General features: G+C 43.2%; 1 protein-coding gene across 1 annotated transcript in view; it reads left to right on the forward strand.

Moving 5' to 3' along the window:
• The window catches only part of COL6A6 (collagen type VI alpha 6 chain), a 111291-nt gene that overhangs the window by 38888 nt on the left and 51005 nt on the right, over positions 1-21398 (forward strand). Inside the window, exons 8-17 of the mRNA XM_075062498.1 lie at positions 1913-2476; positions 5337-5686; positions 5790-5868; positions 7914-8059; positions 8601-8693; positions 11128-11181; positions 13209-13280; positions 13376-13402; positions 15383-15427; positions 15515-15568. Of these exons, the coding sequence (XP_074918599.1) occupies positions 1913-2476; positions 5337-5686; positions 5790-5868; positions 7914-8059; positions 8601-8693; positions 11128-11181; positions 13209-13280; positions 13376-13402; positions 15383-15427; positions 15515-15568 (1484 nt within the window). The remainder of the gene's footprint in view (positions 1-1912; positions 2477-5336; positions 5687-5789; positions 5869-7913; positions 8060-8600; positions 8694-11127; positions 11182-13208; positions 13281-13375; positions 13403-15382; positions 15428-15514; positions 15569-21398) is intronic.

Below are 21398 nucleotides of genomic sequence, written 5' to 3' on the forward strand. Positions count from 1 at the left end.
AGAGCCTTTCACCGTGATGGGTAGCTACACAGATCCTATATACCACCACCAGTGTAGACAAGCTTTTGTCAGTTCCAACAATGGCAATTGTTAACTTGGCCGTAAGGGGAAAGTCCAGTAAAGGGTTAGGGCTCCTGAAGCCTAGTAGTTGAGGTTCTTCTAGTCCATTCTGTTATGAGGACAATTGCAGAACATCTTCTGGAAATGTGTAAGGTCTGCAGTTCACTAGCTTATTGGGGGGGAGGGGTGGTGTCCTTCCATGCTAGCATCCAGCTGTTGCACAGACTGCTTTCCCTGTTGTGAGAATTAGGCTGCCCCTGCATTGCCCCACATGCCTTGTTTTATATATGCCTGTATGACTGTCCCTTTACAAATACTTTGGAGTGTTTCTGCTTCTGGAACCTCCTCCAAGCTTCCCTGTATTCAGCAATGTCCTTCACCTGAATCTCTGCTCCTCCCTTTTTTGGCCTACAGCTGTTTTGGTGGGGCGGCGCTGGGGAAGGAGGGTTTGTTTCTGCAGGGCTGGGCAGTGCTGGGGCGGGGTGTTTCCACGGGCCGAGAGGTCCTGGAAGGGGGGTGTTTCCGCGAGGCCGGGGGGTTTCGGCCCTCAGCTGTTTTCTTTGGAGTAATATGGCCCTCGCCACTTTATGAGTTGTGCAGGCCTGCTCCAGATCATTAATGAAGATATTGAACAAAACTGGCCCTATGACTGACCCTTGGGGCACTCTGCTTGATACCAGCTGCCAACTAGACATGGAGCCATTGATCACGACCCATTGAGCCCGATGATCTAGCCAGCTTTCTATCCACCTTATAGTCCATTCATCCAGCCCATGCTTCTTTAACTTGCTGGCAAGAATACTGTGGGAGACCGTATCAAAAGCTTTGCTAAATTCAAGGAATAACACATCCACTGCTTTCCCCTCATCCACAGACCCAGTTATCTCATTATAGACGGCAATTAGGTTAGTGAGGCATGACTTGCCCTTGGTAAATCCATGCTGACTGTTCCTGATCACTTTCTTCTCCTCTAAGTGCTTCAGAATTAATTTTTTTGGTTCTATGTGAGCCTGTAATAGCCCACTGTTACTCCAGTCTCAAAAACCTCACCCCATGGACCTCTGCTCCCACCAGTGAGGAACAGAAATCCCCATCCCATGCCGGATCCAACCAGGAGATGCCTGGGAATATGGGCTCATAGCCACATCTCCCTGACTACTTAGAAAAAACTGCAGGAGGAGCTTTGGAGTGTTCTTAAAGCTCCAGCTCCAGAAACTTTTCGCATTCCTCCAGCAGCAGAGCAGGGAACAGGTGGGAAATGTCTTCACTCACCCCCAATCAGTGTCCTCATGTTATCAGAATTTTTGTCCTCTAAAATATGAACTCTGTTCTGCCTTTACACTTGCTGATTGCCCAACTGATTTGCTATCTGTCCTAATCTCCTTCCATCTCTCTTCAACTACTACACTCATCCTGTCTTATGATGTCAGCCAGCCTCCATCTCTCTTTCCTTTTTCCTTCTGAGCTTTCCTCCTCCTTGTTCCCTGAGTCTTCCTCTCCACACTATCTTTCCCTTGCCACACTCTCTCATGCTCATTCTCTCCCCAGAGTGAGTGTAACCCCCCCAATAGGATTGTGATTATTTCCATGTAATAGAAATATACATAAAGTGAATCAACAGGATGTGTGCAGAACCACCAAAGCAATCACACAGTCTTGTACTTATGAGCCTTGTCCTGCTCTCACCTTCCCCACTTCCTTTGGGTTTGTCTGCACTTGTTTTGTCTTGTCTCTGTTTAGACTGAAAACTCTTTGAGGGCAGGGACCCTGTCTTTTATTTGTCTGTGAGGAGCCCAGCACATTATGAGCACTATATAAATAATAAGCTAATTTTCCTTTTTTTCCATTTCAGAGTGTGAAATTCAAGCAGACCTTGTCTTCTTGATTGATGGTTCCAGTAGTATAGACCAAACTGACTTTACCAAGATGAAGGATTTCTTGAAAGATGTACTAGATCAGATTGATTATGATCACAATGTTCAAATTGGCATTGCCCAGTACAGTGACAAGTATAAAAAAGAATTCGGCCTGGGTGCTTTCCAGAGCAAATCAGAACTGAACAATCAAATTCAGAACATTAAGCAGATGACAGGACGTACTTTAATTGGAGCTGCACTTAAGCAGGTGAAAGAATTCTTTGCACCAGCACGCACCAGAAGAGTAACAAGAAACGTCCAACCAGTTTTGCTGGTAGTCACTGATGGGAAGTCATCTGATGATGTTGCTGAACCAGCAGAAGATCTGAGAAAGGAAGGTGTTAATATATATGCTATAGGAGTTGGGGATATTGATCACTCGCAGCTCATGCAAATAGCTGGCATCCCAGAAAGGAAGTACACTGTTCGTGATTTCAAAGAGCTGAAGATTATTAAAAAAAGACTAGTTGGTGACCTATGTGAACCTGATATTCCTACAAGTAAGTATAAATGAATAAGGGGGAAATTCAGATTTCAATCCTGACTTCTTGTCTCTGTCCCACCTCTAGAGGTATTTTTCTTTGAACTTGTATTGTTTTTGACCATCACTGAGGACTAGTAAAAGCCAGGTTTGAATTTTCTAGCTACAGCATTTATAAATTACTCGGCCCAACATTACTGATTGGAACATGCAGGGAAAATGCTCTGTTTACATAATCCTGTAACACACAAATGGCGGCACCTGTTTTGCTCCTACTTTCAAAATAAACTAGGGGGTTGCACACTTTGTTGCTTCCATAGGTCAAGCTCATTGGTTCTCTCCCATCCCCTTTTATTTCAGGGATTCACTGCAACCCAATCCTCATGGCAGGGGCTCTGTGTGTCCCCTCCTCCCCCAGCTTCCTCTTCTCCCCTCACCGTTCTTTTTTCTTTGTCTGAGAGATAAGTAATTACAGACTTAGTTGAAGCTGCCTTCTTAGCAGATGCCGGTTCAAATATTATTGTATTTTATCCCAAGAGACAGGAATGTCATCAAGTTGACTGTAGGCTTCTTGCTGTGCCCAGCCAATAGAAATTCACCTTTGGGCAAAGGCAAAGCATGCTGGGACAGCTCCATGCTGAGAAGTTGTAACAAGCTCCCTGGTGGCCCCTCCTCCTTTCTTGTACTGAGTGGATCTTGGTAGAAGGCAGAATCTGGCCAGCTAACCTCCACTGCCTTGAAAACAGAGCTTCTGATCCTTTACAATCACTTTCCTTAGGTTTATATGCCTGTATGCCAAGGTTTCCCCCACCCCCACCCCTGTACTTCTTCCCTTTGCTTCTAGGGTATCTGGATCCCCTTGCTACAGCTATTCTGATTTTTAGCCTGAAAGTCATTGACTCAGAGGACCCTCCTTTTTACTTTCCCATTGAAGAAAGGAGTTTATTTTCCTTTGCCTCGCCTGATATTTTACTCTTCACCTCCTCTTTGGGCTGGCACTTTCTCTGCCCTCACAGCCATTGTCAGAGCACTGAACTGCTCTCTCCTTTTCTTTCACTAGAGACTGGTCCTAGAGCTTGAGAATAAAGAAAACAAATCTTCTCCAGATTGGGGAAGAGTATCACTTGCTTCCTTTTCCCTGTATGTATGCCTTTGCCCTTTGTCCTCTTTCTCAGGTGTGGGAGTACAGCTGCTCTGACACAGTCTCGTAGTAGCACTGACAAAGCAAGAACATAGAAAGATGTAATTGGTGGCAAAAGAAATAAGTGATTTGTTCACAAGGTGAAGACCTACCATAATTTATTTTTTTAAAAACTAATCTAAATTTGAATATTTCAATTTAACCTTTTAAATTGAATCATATATTTTATTTACTCATTGCAAATTCTTTACTTTCTTCCTGCTTCATAGCTTTAAATTGCTAAAATGGATGTTTTATACTTGTTTTTTACTGTTTTAGATAAGTTTCCTAACTGTTGGAATTTGAGGTTTTACACAGACTTTTTTCAATTAAGAGATTTCACTCTTAAAATACTCATTTATGCAGAAAATAGTAATTCCATTAAACCTTACTGTGAGAACAACACAAACTTAGTACAAAATAGATAAGCTATATTTACAACCAACACAATCTTGGGTATATTGAACTTCCATAAGCCAAGAAACTGAAATGCTTTGACCAGGCTGTACTCTTCCATCAGCGGTTGCAGTTGGGAGCCATTGGGACTTGTGTTCTTGAAAATTTCTTTGATTCTTAAGCTCATATTTAGGTAATTAACCTTAAGATATTTTTTTAAATGGTCCATTTGTATAAATAAAAGTTCATACAGTCTAAATAATTTCTCTATTAACATAGAAGCTGTTTTGCGCTGAAGTGATAAAGACTGTCACTAAGAAGTGTTTCATAAAAAATACAAGTGCTCATGCATATATTTAAATTTACAAGAGTAGCCTCATTGTCTGTTCATATGAGTAAAGTTAGATACCTGCTTAGATGCCTGCACAATAAGGGCTTTAATTTTCAATACTTTTCTTTTGCCTATAGCAGTTTTGTAAGACTCAAATAAGATATCCCACATGCGCCAGCATTTAAAAAAGCAGCACTTACAATCAAGTGCATTATAAATTTTATTCTAAAGTTGCAATAGCACAAAATTTCAAATTAATTTTATAAAGGCTTAACCTAACTTACATCATTTTAAAAAAAAGTTGTCATTTTAAATCATCTTGATTTAACGTGTTCCACTCTATTTGTTAGTATTGACCTGCATGTGAAACAGAATTGTATGTATGATTTCTAGGTGTATTGAATAGGCTATTAGTACAGCATCATTAGCTCTTAAAGCATCTTCCAACGCAGTGCACTATTAAAAAAAAATGTTTCAGTCTGTTTAACTATTATTGGGGATGGTAAATAATATGAAATTGAGCCAAGTTCTGCTCCCATTGAAGTAAACAGCAAAACTCACATTGACATCAATGAGAGTAAAATTTGTTAAATGGTAAAATTTTTTCATTTGAAACTTCAAAATACTTTTTCAGTTAATTACAATCACTGTTTGAAAATGTTACCTTTTTCTTTTCAGCAGAAGTACATATATTGAGGAAAGTTCATCCCTGGAATAACCCTGCTGGTGTAAAAGATGATGAATTCAGGGTGCATTTTGTTCAGATATGGGTTAAAGACATTAAGGACCTCTCTATACATATTCTGTCCACCAGCTATTGTCTTGTTTTCCTGTCCGTCTCTGACTGATTTCTACAATTACCATGATTCTTTTAGCTTAAACTCTGTCTCCCTCTTTCTCTCTGTTTCTCTGCCTACATTTGTTTTTGCATTAATTTGTGAAAATTTTGTTTTTTATTCTTCCCTACTGTAGCTTGTTTTGTGGATATTGTTATGGGATTTGACATCTCTTCACAAAAGAGAGGTGACCGTTTATTCCAGGGACAGTACCAGCTGGAAACATATCTTCCCAACATGCTAAAAGCCCTCACATCCCTAAGCAGTCTGAGTTGCAGTGTAGGGACAAAGACACAGAGCAGTGTGGCAGTTTACCTGAACAATACAATTACACCCGTGTCTTCAAAGTTCCAATTTGACAGTGAGAAAATATGGAACAGCTTGAGAGAGAGCTTGATTGACAAACCATCTCATCTCAATGGCAACTTCCTTGAGTCACTCTGGAAAACATTTCCAAGCAAAGCTGATTATCAAAATCGAAGGAAGGTAACCTAGTCTCTTGCACTGAGACTTTGGACTGAAAATAAGTTCTTTTGTTTTAATTCTACTGTTGACTTCCTGTGATTTCAAACTCTCTATATTTCTTTAGGTTTTACTTGTATTTTCAGACGGTTTGGATGAAGATGTAGAAGAACTAGAACAAAAGTCAGAAGAACTCAGAAAAAAAGGTATCTTAAAGCAGACAAATATTTAAATTAAATTCCTTTGGTCTGAATTAAATTACTCAACCCAGAGCTCTTTAGCTGAAGAAAGGCAGGTGAAAAAGGGACAGAAGAAAAACAAATGCCTTCCCTTTTAGCAGCCAGGATATAGAGATAGAAGAGAGCCACCAATTCAGAGTGCTGTGTCCTAACATTGCTTTTTGTTTGCCTTGTCATGAAGCTTCCATGCATGATGATGATGATGACTGTGGGTTATCACACCACATCAAGTGGTACAAAGTCATGAAATAAATACAGGAAAAGCATCAGATTTGCTCAGCACCTGTATCATAGCTTTCCCACTCAGATTTGAACCTTAGCATTCATAAACTGAGAAGCTAGCATGAACCCTCTAAGCTTAATGACCAGCTTAGATCTGATATCGCTGCCACCAGCCAAAAATTTCCAGTGTCTTGGCTCACTTTGGTCTCCCCAAAACCATTCCCCCCACCTCTCTCCCACCCAGAATTTCCTCTCTGGGCTAACCTGAGAATTACTGATGCAACCTCTTTACATCACAATACCAAGAAGCATGTCTCCTCTCTTCCACAAACAGACAAACCCAAGACAATGGAAACAGAAAAGATTCTCGTCTCTTCCCCGTTAGCCTCCCCCCCTGGGGCACTAGAGAGTTAAAACACGAGAGCAGTTGTCCCCCCTCCCCCCGTCTTTTCTTCTCCCCCCAATTTCCATGGTGGGTCACTTAGAAAAAAAAATCAACCAGGTCTTAAAAAGCAAAACTTTATAATAAAAAAGAAAGAAAGAATAGAATAACGTCTCTTATCTAGATGTAAAGATACAGGGTTTACACTTATAGAAATGAATAAACAATAGAAAAGGGATAAAACAGCCTATCAAAAACAAACAATTTTAAATACTTATGCCAAATTACACATAAAGACTCCACCAGCCAGATACACAGATGCAAAATATTTGCTACCGTTTGTACTTACCACGGGGAAAACAGAAGATTAAAGGACTTGGAACAGATCTCTCATAGCTGAGAGAGCAACAGAACAGACCAAGAACCCAAGACCAAGAAAAACCCCCACAAATTCCCATCCCCTTAAGCTTTGAAAAAATCTGGTTTCCTGATGGTCCTCTTGTCAGGTGTTTGGTTCCTTTGTTAACGCCTCTACAGTAAAAAAACATGAACCCTTAGCTATCTATTTGATTCGGAAGCCCTCGTGTATGGAAACAGATGTTCAAAAGGGCTGAGCATGCAGTCCTCGGATTGTGGTTGCTGATGGCGTATCCTCAAAGTGCACGTTTCCCAATGTGCTGACTTTTGTGAAAATCTGCGCTGCTTATTTTGGTGTGTATATACGGAGGTGTGTGTGTGTGTGTGTGTGTGTTAAATATCTAGTCCTACATGTGGGTGCTGAGCTCTTCTGAAAATCCTGGCCATAATACAGGGATATTTGTTTTCAGTCTATTGTATTCCATTTCTGGATTTACTTCAGCAGATGATCTAGCCCAGTGTATTTCTTCAGTACAAGGAAGTATTATTTTGAAAATTTAAAAACTTGGTTTCAGGTGAAAAGATAAAATATTCTAGAAATAATTGTGCTGACAGCCACAGCAGTCACATGTTCTTTGATGCTCAAGCTCCACTCAGAGAATTCATTCCACAGTCGCTAACTGGAGAACACATACTACAAATAGCAGGGGGTTTAATGATCATTGTTCTCAGTTATATTTTTATTATGACTTTATTCTACAGCAATTAGGATACTTGGTGCTCTCTAAAGGATGTTACCTTGCATAGATATCCACTCTTGGGTTACTTAATCTCCAGTGGCCCATTTATTTTCTATAATTATGGACTCTTAAAAACAAAATGTGAAGATAAATCATAATTTTCATTCTATAATCTTTATTTTTACCATGAATTATAATAATCTGAATTCCTACATGCAAGGATCCCATCAACTAAATAATTGTCTAAGATTTTCATTTGGATAAATGTTTTATGTTTGTTTTTGCTGTTTTATGGTCAATGTTTTAAATAGGATTGGATGCACTGATAACTGTTGTCCTGGAAGGAGCCTCTAAAATTGATGAGCTTCAGTACATTGAGTTTGGAAAGGGATTTGAATACATGACTCAGTTAACTATTGGCAAGAGAAATATTGACAAAGCACTGTCCAAGTATGTGGTAAGTCATTCAGAGAAGTTCCAGTGTGTCTAGTTAGTTTTGATTAAGGCCCTAGTCATTTTCTTAAAGAACTGAATAAGGCTCACAAATGAACTTAGAGTACAATAGTCACAGAGAGCAAGATTCTCTGGTATGCTCAGGCTGCTTTGTGCCAACACTGGTGGCACAAAACAGGCCTAGAGTCAATTTCCTCAGCCAGCTGAAGTTTCCCCACTGTGTGAGAGAATCTCATGGTCCTAGAGCAGCCCACTTAGCTTGGCAGCTGTTGGTGCAAAGAGTGTGGCTGGGGGCAGGAAAGGAGTGAGGCTGCTCTAATTTAGCCTGGGACCAGCCCTGCTTGCCAGACTGCAGCACCCTGATCCTGGGGCTAAAACCTGCTGCACTGAGTGCTGCTCAGCCACAGCTGAGAATCTAGCCCATAGAATGCAAGGCACAATCCTGCACCTCCTGAATTAAATGCAAAACTCTCAATGTCTTAAATGTACTCAGGATCAGGGAAATATGAATGAAAAATGAACTTGCACGTTTGTTTTTTTTCAAGACTAACATTGCTGAAAGGACGTGCTGTGCTGTTTTTTGCAAGTGCATTGGAGAGGAAGGTGGAATTGGACGCCGAGGGAAACAAGGAAATAAAGTAAGAATGTTTTTGTGACACTTCATTTGGATTGTAATCAGGGCTGTCACTTCCATTAGGCAACCCTAGGCAGTCGCCTAGGGCACCAGGATTCGGGGGGGCAGCATTTTGTGCTCTCCCCATGGGCGCGTGGGAACTTCCGGTTCTGCTTCCGTCGCACCGCCAAAGAAGGACCTTCTGCCGACGTGCCGTGGAAAACAGCAGCAGGCAATTGAGCAGCTCAATGACTGCCGCTGTCGTCTGTGGCATTTTGGTGGAGGGTCCTTCTTCGGCGGCGCGATGGAAGTGGAACCGGAAGCTCCCACGTGCCCCATGGGGAGCGCACAAAATGCCACCCCTTGAATTCTGCCCAGGGCGCCAGAAACTCTGGCGCCGCTCCTGATTGTAATTATACAGGGGCAGCCAAGTCCAGGAAAATTCAAGTGTTGGAGCTTTATAGGAAGACTTTGTTTTATTGCCTTTGCCTGTATCTATTCTCAGGGCTTGTCTACACTTAAAATCCTACAGCTGTGCCACTGTAGTGCTCCAGTATAGATACTCCCTATTCTGACAGAAAGGATTGTCTCATTGGTGTAGATAATCCACCTCCCCGAGAGGCAGTATCTAGGTAGACCAAACAACATGAGAGATTTTTTTAAAACAAAAATTCAGAAGTTGAATTGGCAACTAAGGCATTTAAAAAAAAAATCTGTGGTGAACAAACACAAAATACTCGCAACATAAATAGACCGAGTATACTACTGACTGGCACCAACCATGCTGAAAAAGTATACTCTAGTACAGGGGTGGGCAAACGACAGCCCACAAGCAGGATCCAGCCTGCCAGCCAATTTAATCTGATCTGTGAGCCTCACCATGCGGCTCAGCCCCGCTCTGACCAGGGTGCTGGGTTGAGGGCCGTACCACGTGGCTCTTGGAAGTCATGGCAGGCCCTGCTTTGACTCCTACACACTCCAATGAGAGCTGCAGGGGCGGTGCCTGCAGATGGGGAGCATGCAGAGCCACCTGGCCGCACCTCCGCATGGGAGCTGGAGAAGGGTCATGTCACTGCTTCCAAGAGCCGCTTGAGGGGAGTGCTGCTCAGAGCCTGCACTCCCTGAACCTCTCATCACACCCCATCTTTCTGCCCCAGCCATGATCCCCCCCTCACTCTCCAAACCCCTCAGTCCCAGCCCAGAGCACCCTCCTGTACTCCAAAGTTCTCGTCCCCAGCCCCACTCCAGAGCCCACACCCCAACCCCAATTTTGTGAGCATTTGTGGCCTGCCATACAATTTCTATTCCCCGATATGGCCCTTGGGTCAAAAAGGTTGTCCACCCCTGCTCTAGTAAGTCTAGTTGTATAAAATCAAACCAGTTGTAAACCCTAAAGAAGATAGTGATTTTTCTCCTGTTGCTTTATTTGAATTTAAAAAAAAACCTGCCCAGATTCTACACTTTGTTAATGTTTTAACACTCTTTTAGGTGACTTAGATGCTGCTTTTATTATTCCTAAAACAATGATTCTTAAACATTTTTTTCGTGGACTACTTGAAAATTGCTGAGGGTCTCGGCAGACCACTTAATGATCTTCCCAAATGTTGTTTGTACCATTTGCTAACTATTGTCAAACTCTTTGGGTAAAAGCTCTGTATTTAAAAAAAAAATCTTTTATGTTTTTGTTCTACAAATTAAAAGCACACAACTTCTATTTAATATCAGTAGTCTTAACTTTCTAATGTGATGGATGTACCCTCCCTCCCCCATCATAGCAGCCCCCAAGTTGGGGCTGGGAAGGAGGGGGGGTGTCTCCCCCACTGCAGCAGCCCTTGAGTTGGGGAAAGTCACCCCCCTACCCCCCGGCCATCACAGACCTGTACATCTCAAATTCCGCCCCCCACCCTACTACCTCCTCCCACCAATCGCCTATTCCCCTCCCTCCCCCCAAGGCCACCACCTCACCTTACATGTGAGTCTTCTCCAGGGTCCCAATTAGTGAAGCCACCTCTGCATGGCTCCACTAATTAGGTGGGTGGCCCTTCATTCTCTTGTGTGCAACTGCCCAGGTGCACACCTTAGAGGGAACTATCTGCGGACCACCTGAATAGAGCTTGTGGAACACTGGTGGTCTGCAGACCACAGTTTGATAACCTCAGTCCTAAAAGAAGCTGAGATATTAAGAAATTAAAATGATTCCTCCCTGCAGGTTATCCATTTATCCTGCTGTCTGTTGCTGAACCCATTTCTCCAAAGTTTTTTTTTTTTTTTTAAAAGAGTGCTTTGAATACACAGTCAACAAAGGAATGAAAATTGCAATGTACAGAATAAAACTGCCTTTGGCAAAATTTTAGCTGTTCCTAAGTAAAGTACCCCATCAGGACAAACCTTAATAGCTTCACCTTTTTAAGCAAAGAGAATTTTAATATTCATCTTTACCCTTACTATCTGAATTTCAGGGACCTAAAGGTATAATAGGCAGTCGAGGACACTTAGGAGAAGAGGGAGAGCCGGTAAGTTATAACATTTGACTACATTTTACTAAGAAAAAAATACTTCAAAACTTAGTGCCCATAAAGATTTTTTGGGGGATCAGTATTTAAAAAAAAATGTAATAACCTGATAGGGAAGGGGGGATTTCCTAATCTTGATACCAAAGAAATCATTCTGATAAAATAAAATGGGCATATCTTTTTTTTAAAAAAAACTGTCAAGATTCAGCACTTTGTCAGTGATTAATACTCTAGAATTGTAGGTAACTTAGAGTTTCTTCTTTTTTTTAATTTCTAAAAGAACTTGCGGGTCTCTTGGAGAAACTTTTACATAAATTCTTGATTAAAATCCTGTTGGTCTACGTGAGAGTTCAAGGCTTATGTTTTTTCCAAATATTAAAGAAATTAAAATAATTCATCTCGATTCCTGCCTCAATGCAGGGGCTGGACTTCGTAACTTCTCAAGATACCTTCCTGGCCTATTATTCTAAGATTCAATAAGCAAAGGGAAAAGAGAGAAACCTAATTTTCAGCAAGTAAGCAAGCAAGTATTTGCATGTGAACTAAATACTTAACATGCAAAGTATGTGTAGAAACTGGTGCACATGCATTCCTATATAGGTGCCTATTTACTTAGAAACTTGTCTAGCTGTGTGTGTAAATAATATCCTCAACAGTATGCAAAGTAGGCAAATATTTGCATGCAAGTAGATTCTGACAAATTCACTATTGGACCCAGAATACACAGTTATGGAAACTTTGCTGTCTGCAAGCTGCTGAGACAGAGCACATGGCACAAGAAAGACACCAGGAAACATTTTCTACTGATGTGCACCACTCCATTTATTAATAATGGAGTTTTATGCCTTCTGTTTTTCCAAATACACAGCTTGATTCATCATTCAGTTACTCCACTGTGTAACCCATGGAGTCACATGGGCATAAAACTGTGGTGATTCAAGCCTAATAAAAGGAAACAGTATTTTCAGTTTTGATTATTTGTTTCAGATTAAGAAACACAACAGATAGGACAGATTATATTTGTGGTTATTTTCCACTCCCTTAAACCACACCTGTTAGTGGTGTGGCTCCTGGGTTATTGCTTGTAGCGGAATGTGCTTGGGTGCACTAAGACGGAAAATACCAGCACAGTGCATGAATGTGGTCTGACAAGTAGAACTGCTTGAGTAGCAGCATGAGAAGTACACCAAAGAAACTGTTCTAACACTTGATAAAAAGCAAGTTAGACTGTAATTTGTCTCATTTGAGGTTAAGATACTATGGAGCAGATTCACAGGCCCACTTGCTTTGCAATGCTCAGGTGGAGCAAAGGGAGTAGGCTCTGCCCTCATCTCCCCTTAGATAGTCCCACAAGGATGCAGATCCAGCATAGCTTCTGCACTGCACCACACTCCCATGTAACTGAGAGCAGAATTCGGCCTTTGGACTGTACTCACTGAAAAAAACACGGATTGATCATTTTTCTTGCCCACTGGGCCTAGGCCTTCATTGCAGCAACACCCTCTTCCTCCTCTGGCCCTCTGCTCTCGCTGCACCTTCTCTTCCCCAACAGAAGGAACTCCCTAAGTAGAGTAGTATTAACAGGAGAATGAAGGAAAGTGCCCCACCGCTATCTATAGTGGAGATGAGCAACATTAATTGGCAATTTCCTTTTTCAATTCAGTACTTTTTATTGCATTATCCACAGTGATTATATAAAAGTTTCATACCAAGTGTAAATACATATATAACAACCAGAAGCTTGTAATATTTTGTAAGCACTCTGGAGAGAAACTGCAGCAGCTTTAACTGCACAAGCGCTTAGCTCAATCTGAGTCTGCTCAGGCTTCTGAAACATGTAGCTTATGCGGGGGCTTTCTCAGAGATTTACCATATTCATTAACATACACGCTCCCTTTCTAGTATTACATCATCTCATGAGTATAGTCATCCCCTGATCAAACACATGATCACTCTCCTTACAAACTTCATATTTCATTTACTAGACAGGATATACTAAGATGTGTTTTTCGTTCTCTCTCTTTCAGGGTTCAAGAGGACTGCCTGGACCAATGGGAGAGCAAGGGAATAAAGGATGTGATGGTAGTAAAGGTCCTAAAGTAAGAATCTACTGACATTATTTTAACTCAGCAAAATGTCTTTGCATTTATTTTTCGTTTACCTCATTTAAAAAAATATTTGTTATTCTTTTCAGGGATACCAAGGAATGCCTGGTAAAAAGGTACAGTACCGATACACTTATTTTCTGAAAAACTTTGTGTTGATTTGACTACAAATCAGGTGAGATGGCTGAAAGCATAAATAAGAAATGAAAGTGCATTAAAGGAGGAGGGAGAAATGAAAAGGTATACCCTCACCTTCATATAGACACGTTGTCTTAATTCATCTTCCTGTGTGAGTATCCTTAAGTTTAAACAGCATCAGGCTCATCCCAAAGATCTTCAAAGGTTCAATCCTGTGGTCTTTACCCAGGAGTAGTTTTGTTGACTCCCAAGAGAACAGAGCAGATGCTAAGTGATTCTTGGATTCATCACTCTGCAAATTCTTTTTGTGTTTAATTCAGAGCTTAGGGATTCACTTCTGCTTTCTGCAGTAAGATAGTAAAAACTTAATGTGACCCCTGGTGCCTAAGGTAGCCCTCACTGGAAATGCCAAAGTCAGGGCAGGCTGCAAAAAGAACAGATTCTCCCAAAGACTGGTGGTTAACACTGAAGTAAACTCACCAGCCAGTCACAAACTGTGCTTCTGATCCTCCCTCACTGGTTATCAAGAACCCCCCTTCATTTCATTCCAGTTCTCTGGCTCCCATTCAGCACCGAGGTCCAGTCTAGTGAGTTATTTTAAAACTTGCTCACATGTACAAAATGTTTCCCTGACCCCAAAGGGCCAGCCATGTTATCGGGTCAGTATAGGTTTGGATCTTACCTGAAATACCATGCTGCCAGCCAATCTTTTAGTGCAGAGGTCAGCAACCTATGGCACACGTGCCGATGGTGGCACACGAGCCAATTTTTAATGGCATGCCGAGATCCCAGCTGCTGGCCCTGCTCAGCCTGCTGCCAGCCTGGGTGAAGGGAACCCTAGGCTGGTAGCGGGCTGAGCGGAGCCGGCGGCTGAGACCCCTGCTGGCAGGAATTGGCGGCCATTGTACATTGGGTTCATTGTACAGTCATTGGCCAGGCAATGGCCGTTGATGGGCCATCAAACAGGCTAGGCAGTGCTGATGCCAGTCTGTCTGGGGGTGTCACCCATAAAAGCAGCACGTTTGGAAATAGAGAGATGCCTTCATATCTATAACTTATGATACAAAGGTGTTACAAACATATAAATAAGATTATCATACTTGGCAAATCGTAATAAATATGCAGAAACCTCACACATCATGTCTGGTCAGATTCCTTGCATTTTATATTGGTATCAACAATATCATAGTGTTCCCACATAATCCATACAGCATCACACTTACCTTGAATTATAGAAATATTCATGTTACTGAAAATATAATATGACGTGACCATTGCCACATGGTGCCAGCACCCTATTAGCAATTATGCAGGGTGATTATGTATTGCTTGTGTTTTAAGACACCAGTTTTACAGTCAAGAAAAAAACAAGAGTCATTAAAAACAAAATACATGTCCCTGTTAAGGCTTCCATGTGACATAAAGAAAAAGAAATGTACTGGAATGACACAAAAGTCGGGTACCATTTTGACTTTCAACTTGTATTTATCTTACTGGTCTTTGTATTGGCAAATACTATTCACGTTGGTCTCTTCCCCCCTCATTCATTTTAGTGGTCACTTTAGCTCTGGAGGTCTATCTGGACCCTTAAAGCTGACCAATAGCCTGGACCATCAAAGGAAAATAAATGCTCAGATGCATTATTTTAGGGCCTCATTCTGCTCCTGTTAAAGTCCATGATAGCCAGGGACTTCAGTGAGTGAACTGTGGGGGTTTTAATCCCTTTTAGCCTGTTTTGAGGATTGGACATAGTGTCTATTTTACTGTTGTACTTAGGGCAGATGTAAGAAATGAGATATTAAGTGTTCATTTGCATATTTTAAAATCTGTGGATTGCTTTGGCTTTCATGATCAGCTACAGTGATTCACATGGACACCATCGTTGCTGGACTGAGAGCACATACTGGTCATTTAGATCACTGGGTCTTATATAATCCCTGTCACTTTTGCTACCTCAGGGAGGCGATGGGGACAACGGGATTGATGGAATTAATGGAGAGCAGGTAAATAGTTTTTCTTCTCATTTTCTGTTGACATCAATGAATATTTTTTTAAACATGAAAACATTACTACTTTTTCTTTTCATTAAGGGATCACTTGGGTATCCAGGAAAGACGGGAGAAAAGGGTGACCCAGGCTACATGGTAATGATTTTTATCTCTTATTTGAGAGCAATCAGATAGGTATCTCAGGAGGCTGTCCTAGTGAAAAGAACTTTAAATACCTGGAGAGGGGAAATGGTTTGACACTATAGTAAGATGAGGCCCTGAAACATAAACGCTTATCAGAGGCCTGGTATGAGGCCTAAGGCCTGAACTGAAGTAATGGTCAAGGTGTCGCTAACATAAAGCAAAATTAAACTGTCAACCAAAGTCTTGACCATTATTTTAGTTCAGGCCTTAGGCCTCATATTGGGCCTCTGATAAGGGTTTGTGTTTCAGGGCCTCATCTTACTACAGATACCACAAATTTACTGATGTATTTCAGCTTATTAGAACTGGCATCAGAACACTATAGTCATAATCCATGTTGCATTAGAAATCGGGTGATCCATCTCTTCTTAATCTCTAAGATATTGTTTTGCTTGACAATTTGCATTGTAAAGTTGTTCCATACAAAGTGTTTCTACTTCAGAGGTGTTAGAACAAATGAAGAATCTGAAAATATCATTTCTTGACACCAAAAAACTCCCTTTTAGGGGCAGAATTGATCTATATTTAGTGATTAAAAACTACATTTAATGCAGAGTTAAGGTTATTTGGTGGGATGTCATCTCTTGAAGAGTGTTGAGCTGAGCAGAACTTAAACGTCTGAAAAGAAGGAACTGCAGAGTTGGGCTTGCATGGGCAACTTTAGTCAGCATTGTGCCCCATTAACACACACAGCTTCATTCTGCCAGCCTGATAGTCCACCTCCTTTTACAACCCATTCACCCTCATTAACTCTGCATTAATGGAGTTTTTTGCTGTTTAATTTCCTAGTTTGTTTTTTTTAATCAGGAAAAAATGAGGTTAGTAGTCATCTGGGCAGTTGTAAATACCGGGTTCTGCAATTAGTTGGCAATCCTCATGATGTGATGTACTCCTTGCTATACAACAAACTCCTGCAACCTTGTGATCTAGGTATTGCCCAGAATCCAATGTTGGCAACCATGGCAGTGCATGTATATTTCTCTTCCCTCAGTGGTCTAGGAACCTGTGCTGTGAGTTTCAAAGCTCTGCACGGTCTGTCTTTGAAAACACCACGGTATTCTGACCTAAGATGAGGAAGTGGCCACCGGCACCCCACTGGCTAGTGAAATACAGATTTTTTTTTCCCAAGCAATCAATCCAAGGTTTGGCTACCACCCATCCTCATTATCCAGCCCATCTGCAAATGCAACCTCTTCCTCTCTCCCTCCCACTTCACCTACACAGTCCTCTGCTTCCATCTTCTCCCCATCCAATATAACACAATTTGGTTAGATAGACTGCTGATTATTATGTTGTGTTCACAGTAAGCCTTATTGGTGACAGGGTGCTCACCAGAGCATTAGCACATGCCCTCAGACTACCCAAGCAACCATAAAATGGCTGCATAGAAACCCTCTCACAGTTTTTTCATTAACAGCTTTAATCCTTCCATGCTGCATATCTGTGCAAGTGAAGAAGTGAACGTGTTCATAAATACCATTCACAATTTGGGTCCCCCAAAGACTTAATGGGGCCATGCACTACTTTGGGTAAAAACTGACCAATGGAGACCATTTTGACCTGCATCACAGCAATAGTTTGATCTCTAGCTCTGCATAAAAACAATCCACCTAGAAACTTTGAGAAAATGGCTGTTTTCTTCAGGGCATATACCTCCAGAACCCCAGGCTCAAATGCAGAGCCGGTGCTTCCATTTAGGCGACCTAGGCAATTGCCTAGGGTGCCAGGATTATTGGGGGGTGGCATTTTGCTGGGGGGGGCGGGCGGCAGGCGGCTCTGGTGGACCTGCTGCAGGCGTTCCTGCGGACGGTCCACCGGAGCCGCAGGACCAGCGCGTGGGGCAGCGAAATGGCCGTGAGCCTAGGGCGCCAAAAACACTGACGCCTGTCCGGCTCAAATGGCTCCAAACGTGGGTCACTCCCACAAGTCCTAGCAAAATACAAGATTATCCATGCGAACATTCAGACTTCAGAGCACTTAGAAGCCTCAGCTTTAAACAAGGGTAGTGGGATGATGGCGGGAAAGGGCTCTCCTGCACATCCCTCTGCAGCATAGGAGGCTCTGAAAGGTGTGAAGTGGCCTAGTCATCTGATGGTACGTCTACACTACAGGATTATTCCAATTTTACATAAACCGGTTTTGTAAAACAGATTGTATAAAGTCGAGGGCACACGGCCGCACAGAGCACAATAATTCGGTGGTGTGTATCCATGTACCAAGGCTAGCATCGATTTCTGGAGCATTGCACTCTGGGTAGCTATCCCATAGTTCCCGCAGTCTCCCCCGCCCATTGGAATTCTGGGTTGAGAGTCCAATGCATGATGGTGCAAAAACAGTGTCGCGAGTGATTCTGGGTAAATGTCGTCACTCATTCCTTCCTCTGTGAAAGCAACGGCAGACAATCATTTCGCTCCCTTTTCCCCTGGATTGCCCTGGCAGACGCCATAGCATGGCAACCATGGAGCCCATTTTGCCTTTTGTCACTGTCACCATATATGTACTGGATGCTGCTGACAGAGGCGGTACTGCAGCGCTACACAGCAGCATTCATTTGCCTTTGCAACGTAGCAGAGATGGCTACCAGTCGTTCTGTACCGTCTACTGTGCCATTGTAAATTGGTGATGAGATAATGGTTATCAGTCGTTCTGTACTGTCTGCTGCTGTCATGGGTGCTCCTGGCTGACCTTCACTGAGGTCAGCCGGGGGCACAAAGACAAAAATAGGAATGACCGCCCAGTTCATTCCCTCCTTTATGTTGTATCTAAATAGTCAGTCCTGCCTAGAATATGGGGCAAGTGTACTAGACAACCAGTGTATCAGAGAAGCAGAGAGCATAGCCGCTCTGTGTCAGATCCCACAGAAATGATGAGCTGCGTGCCATTCTAGGGGGTGTCCCTGCAACAACCCCACTCGTTGCTTCCCTTCTCCCCCAACCTTCCTGGGCTACCATAGCAGTGTCCCCCCATTTGTGTGATGAAGTAATAAAGAGTGCAGGAATAAGAAACACTGAGTTTTTAGTGAGATAAAATGAGGGGGAGGAGTCTCCAGCTGCTGTGATAGTCCAGGCAGGACATTAAACGGTGAGGGGGAGAGGAGCCCAGCATCCCACTGCTATGATAGTTCAGGCAGTACAGAATCTTTTCTTTAGACTTGAAAGTGGGGGGAGCTGATGGAACTCAGCCCCCAGTTGCTATGATGAGGACGGTTACCAGCCGTTCTGTACCATCTGCCAGGAATGACCGGGAGTCATTCCTATTTTTACCCAGATGCCCCTGGCCAACCTCACCTGAGGTTGGGCAGGAGCACTCACAGGATGATGACAGCTATCAGTCCTTTTGTATGGTACCGTCTGCCACCGGGGAGGGAAGGGGAGAGGTTGCTGCTATTCATTTCCCGAGCACCGCGTCTACCAGCAGCATGCAGTAGACATATGGTGACATATAAAAAAGTCAAGAAAAGATTTTTTTCCCTTTTCTTTCACGGGGGGGAAGGGGTAAATTGATGACATATACCCTGAAACACCCCAGACAATGTGTTTGACCCTACAGGCATTGGGAGCTCAGCCAAGAATGCAAATGCTTTTCGGAGACTGCAGGGACTGTGGGATAGCGTGGAGTGTCATGGTAATACTGTGCAATACCATAGCATCATTATTCTTTGCTTTCTACCGCTTGGTAACAGCAGCTGCTGTGGATTGTATCAGGTTGATAGAAAGGTATGTTTTTTCAAATGCTTTCTCATTTTGTCTTCTGTAGAAGGAGCGTTGATAGAGATTTGTTCCCCATAAGCGATCAGATCAGATTCCGAGGTTATGCTGGATGTTTTTTGGGATTTTGGGACTGCATCGCACCGGCGTGCTGATCAGACTCCATGCTGGGCAAACAGGATGAAAGTTCACGGGGCTTTTTCTGTCTACCTGGCCAGTGCGTCCAAGTTCAGATTGCTGTCCAGAGCGGTCACAATGGTGCACTATGGGATACTGCCCGGAGGCCAATACTGTCGATTTGCGGCCACACTAACCCCAATCCGATACTGTAATACCGATTTCAGTGCTACTCCTCTCGTCGGGGAGGAGTACATAAACCGGTTTAAAGAGCCCTTTATATCGATATAAAGGGCTCGTTGTGTAGACGGGTGCAGTGTTAAATCAGTTTAACGCTGCTAAAATCAGTTTAAATGGGTAGTGTAGACCAGGCCTCAGTGTGAAGTTCTTGACTAAATTGGAACACGTCATGGAGGTGACTGCCACCTGAAACAGTTGTGTGTGTCAATGGCTCCGTTCATTTTAGTGGGTGTTCCCATCCCCCTCCTGAGTGCTTTCCAGCCTGTGATATTCATGAAGTAGACTTCTTCTCAGCTCCCCAGTCAAAGGGGCAGGACTTGCCCAGGTCCTGGTTCATGTGGGGTGCAGGAAAGAGCACTCATTCACTTCTAAAAGGGCAACATCCCCCCCACAACCTGGCTTACATGATGCTGGAGGGAGGGAAGATCCAACCCTTATAATTAGTACAGGGCCCTCAGATCCTGGCACACATGGAGGGGGCAGCAAGAGGGGCTCAGACACCCAGAGGGGCATGGCATTTAAATTCCAGATCATAAGGGGTGCAGGGAGGGGGGCTTAGATCTCCCCTAGAGGGGTAAGAGCCCTCCAGCCCTGGGCATACAGATAGGTGGAGAATGTGGGGCTGACGAGTGCAGCTGCTCCTATTGTCCCCTAGTTCCCTGCCACACACCCTCACATCCCCTTGCCTACTGCCTGATCCATTCATCCCCCAAGCCTTCCTCAGCTGAGACCCCAGCCTCTTCCCCCTCCATTCCAGTTTATTCCCCTCTCCATAAAACCCCTCCCTTGCTGCAGCTCCAAACTCCTCACCCCCTAATTTCCCACTGTTTTGCCCCCTGCTTTCCCCCTCACTGCCCAGGAAGCTTTTGCGTGTCTGATTTTTCTTCCAAAGACTTTGGGCGGGGGAGTGTGGGGGGATGGTGTGCAGTGGCAGAGCTGGGGCTCCAGGGGTTGGGTGCATTGCGTGAGCTGTAGAGTACACAGGGGTTAGGGTGCCCTGGTAAAGCTGGGGCTGCAGGAGAGTTGGGTGCTCTGGCATAGCTGGAGCATGCCATGCCTTCCTCACCTGAGTCCCCAACATCCCCTGCCTGCCCTACCGTCCACCACTCATTACAGCACCAAGCCCCTATTCCTCCCCTTCTCCACTCCTACTACATCTCCACATGCAGGACCAGATGACTGGAGGGTATCTAATGCAATGCCAATTTTTTAATTTTATTTATTTTTTAAGAAAGGCTCCAGAGGCGATGCTGGCAATTACAGGCCAGTAAGCCTAACTTCAGTACCAGGCAACTTGGTTGAAACTATAGTAAAGAACAGAATTATTAGGCACCTAGTGATCTGTTGTGGTAGAGTCAACATGGCTTTTGTAAAAGGATATAAAAAATAAGTTTCGAACCAGGCAAAGCATGTCACAGGGCTGAGAAATAGAACCCTCCCCTGCAACTGGCTCAGCTGCCTACACAGCTGGGCTGCACTCGCTACTATAGAGTGTACACTGATTAATGTGGCCAGCTTTCCATTTCTCACTGTGCAGGATTTGGGCTAATGGAGCTACATAAACTTATACATCAGTGGCTGTGTCCCCAGTTCAATCCCTTCTTACATGGGGTTCTCTGCAAGTGGGTCCCTCTGGAACTGAATGTTAGTCGGCTGAAAGCAATGTCAAGATTTGATCAGCTGAATATAGTTTCACCTCAGGCTAGTTCTGAGAGTTC

Source organism: Chelonoidis abingdonii, chromosome 2 (assembly GCF_003597395.2).
Source record: "Chelonoidis abingdonii isolate Lonesome George chromosome 2, CheloAbing_2.0, whole genome shotgun sequence".
NCBI classification, from domain to species: domain Eukaryota; kingdom Metazoa; phylum Chordata; order Testudines; family Testudinidae; genus Chelonoidis; species Chelonoidis abingdonii.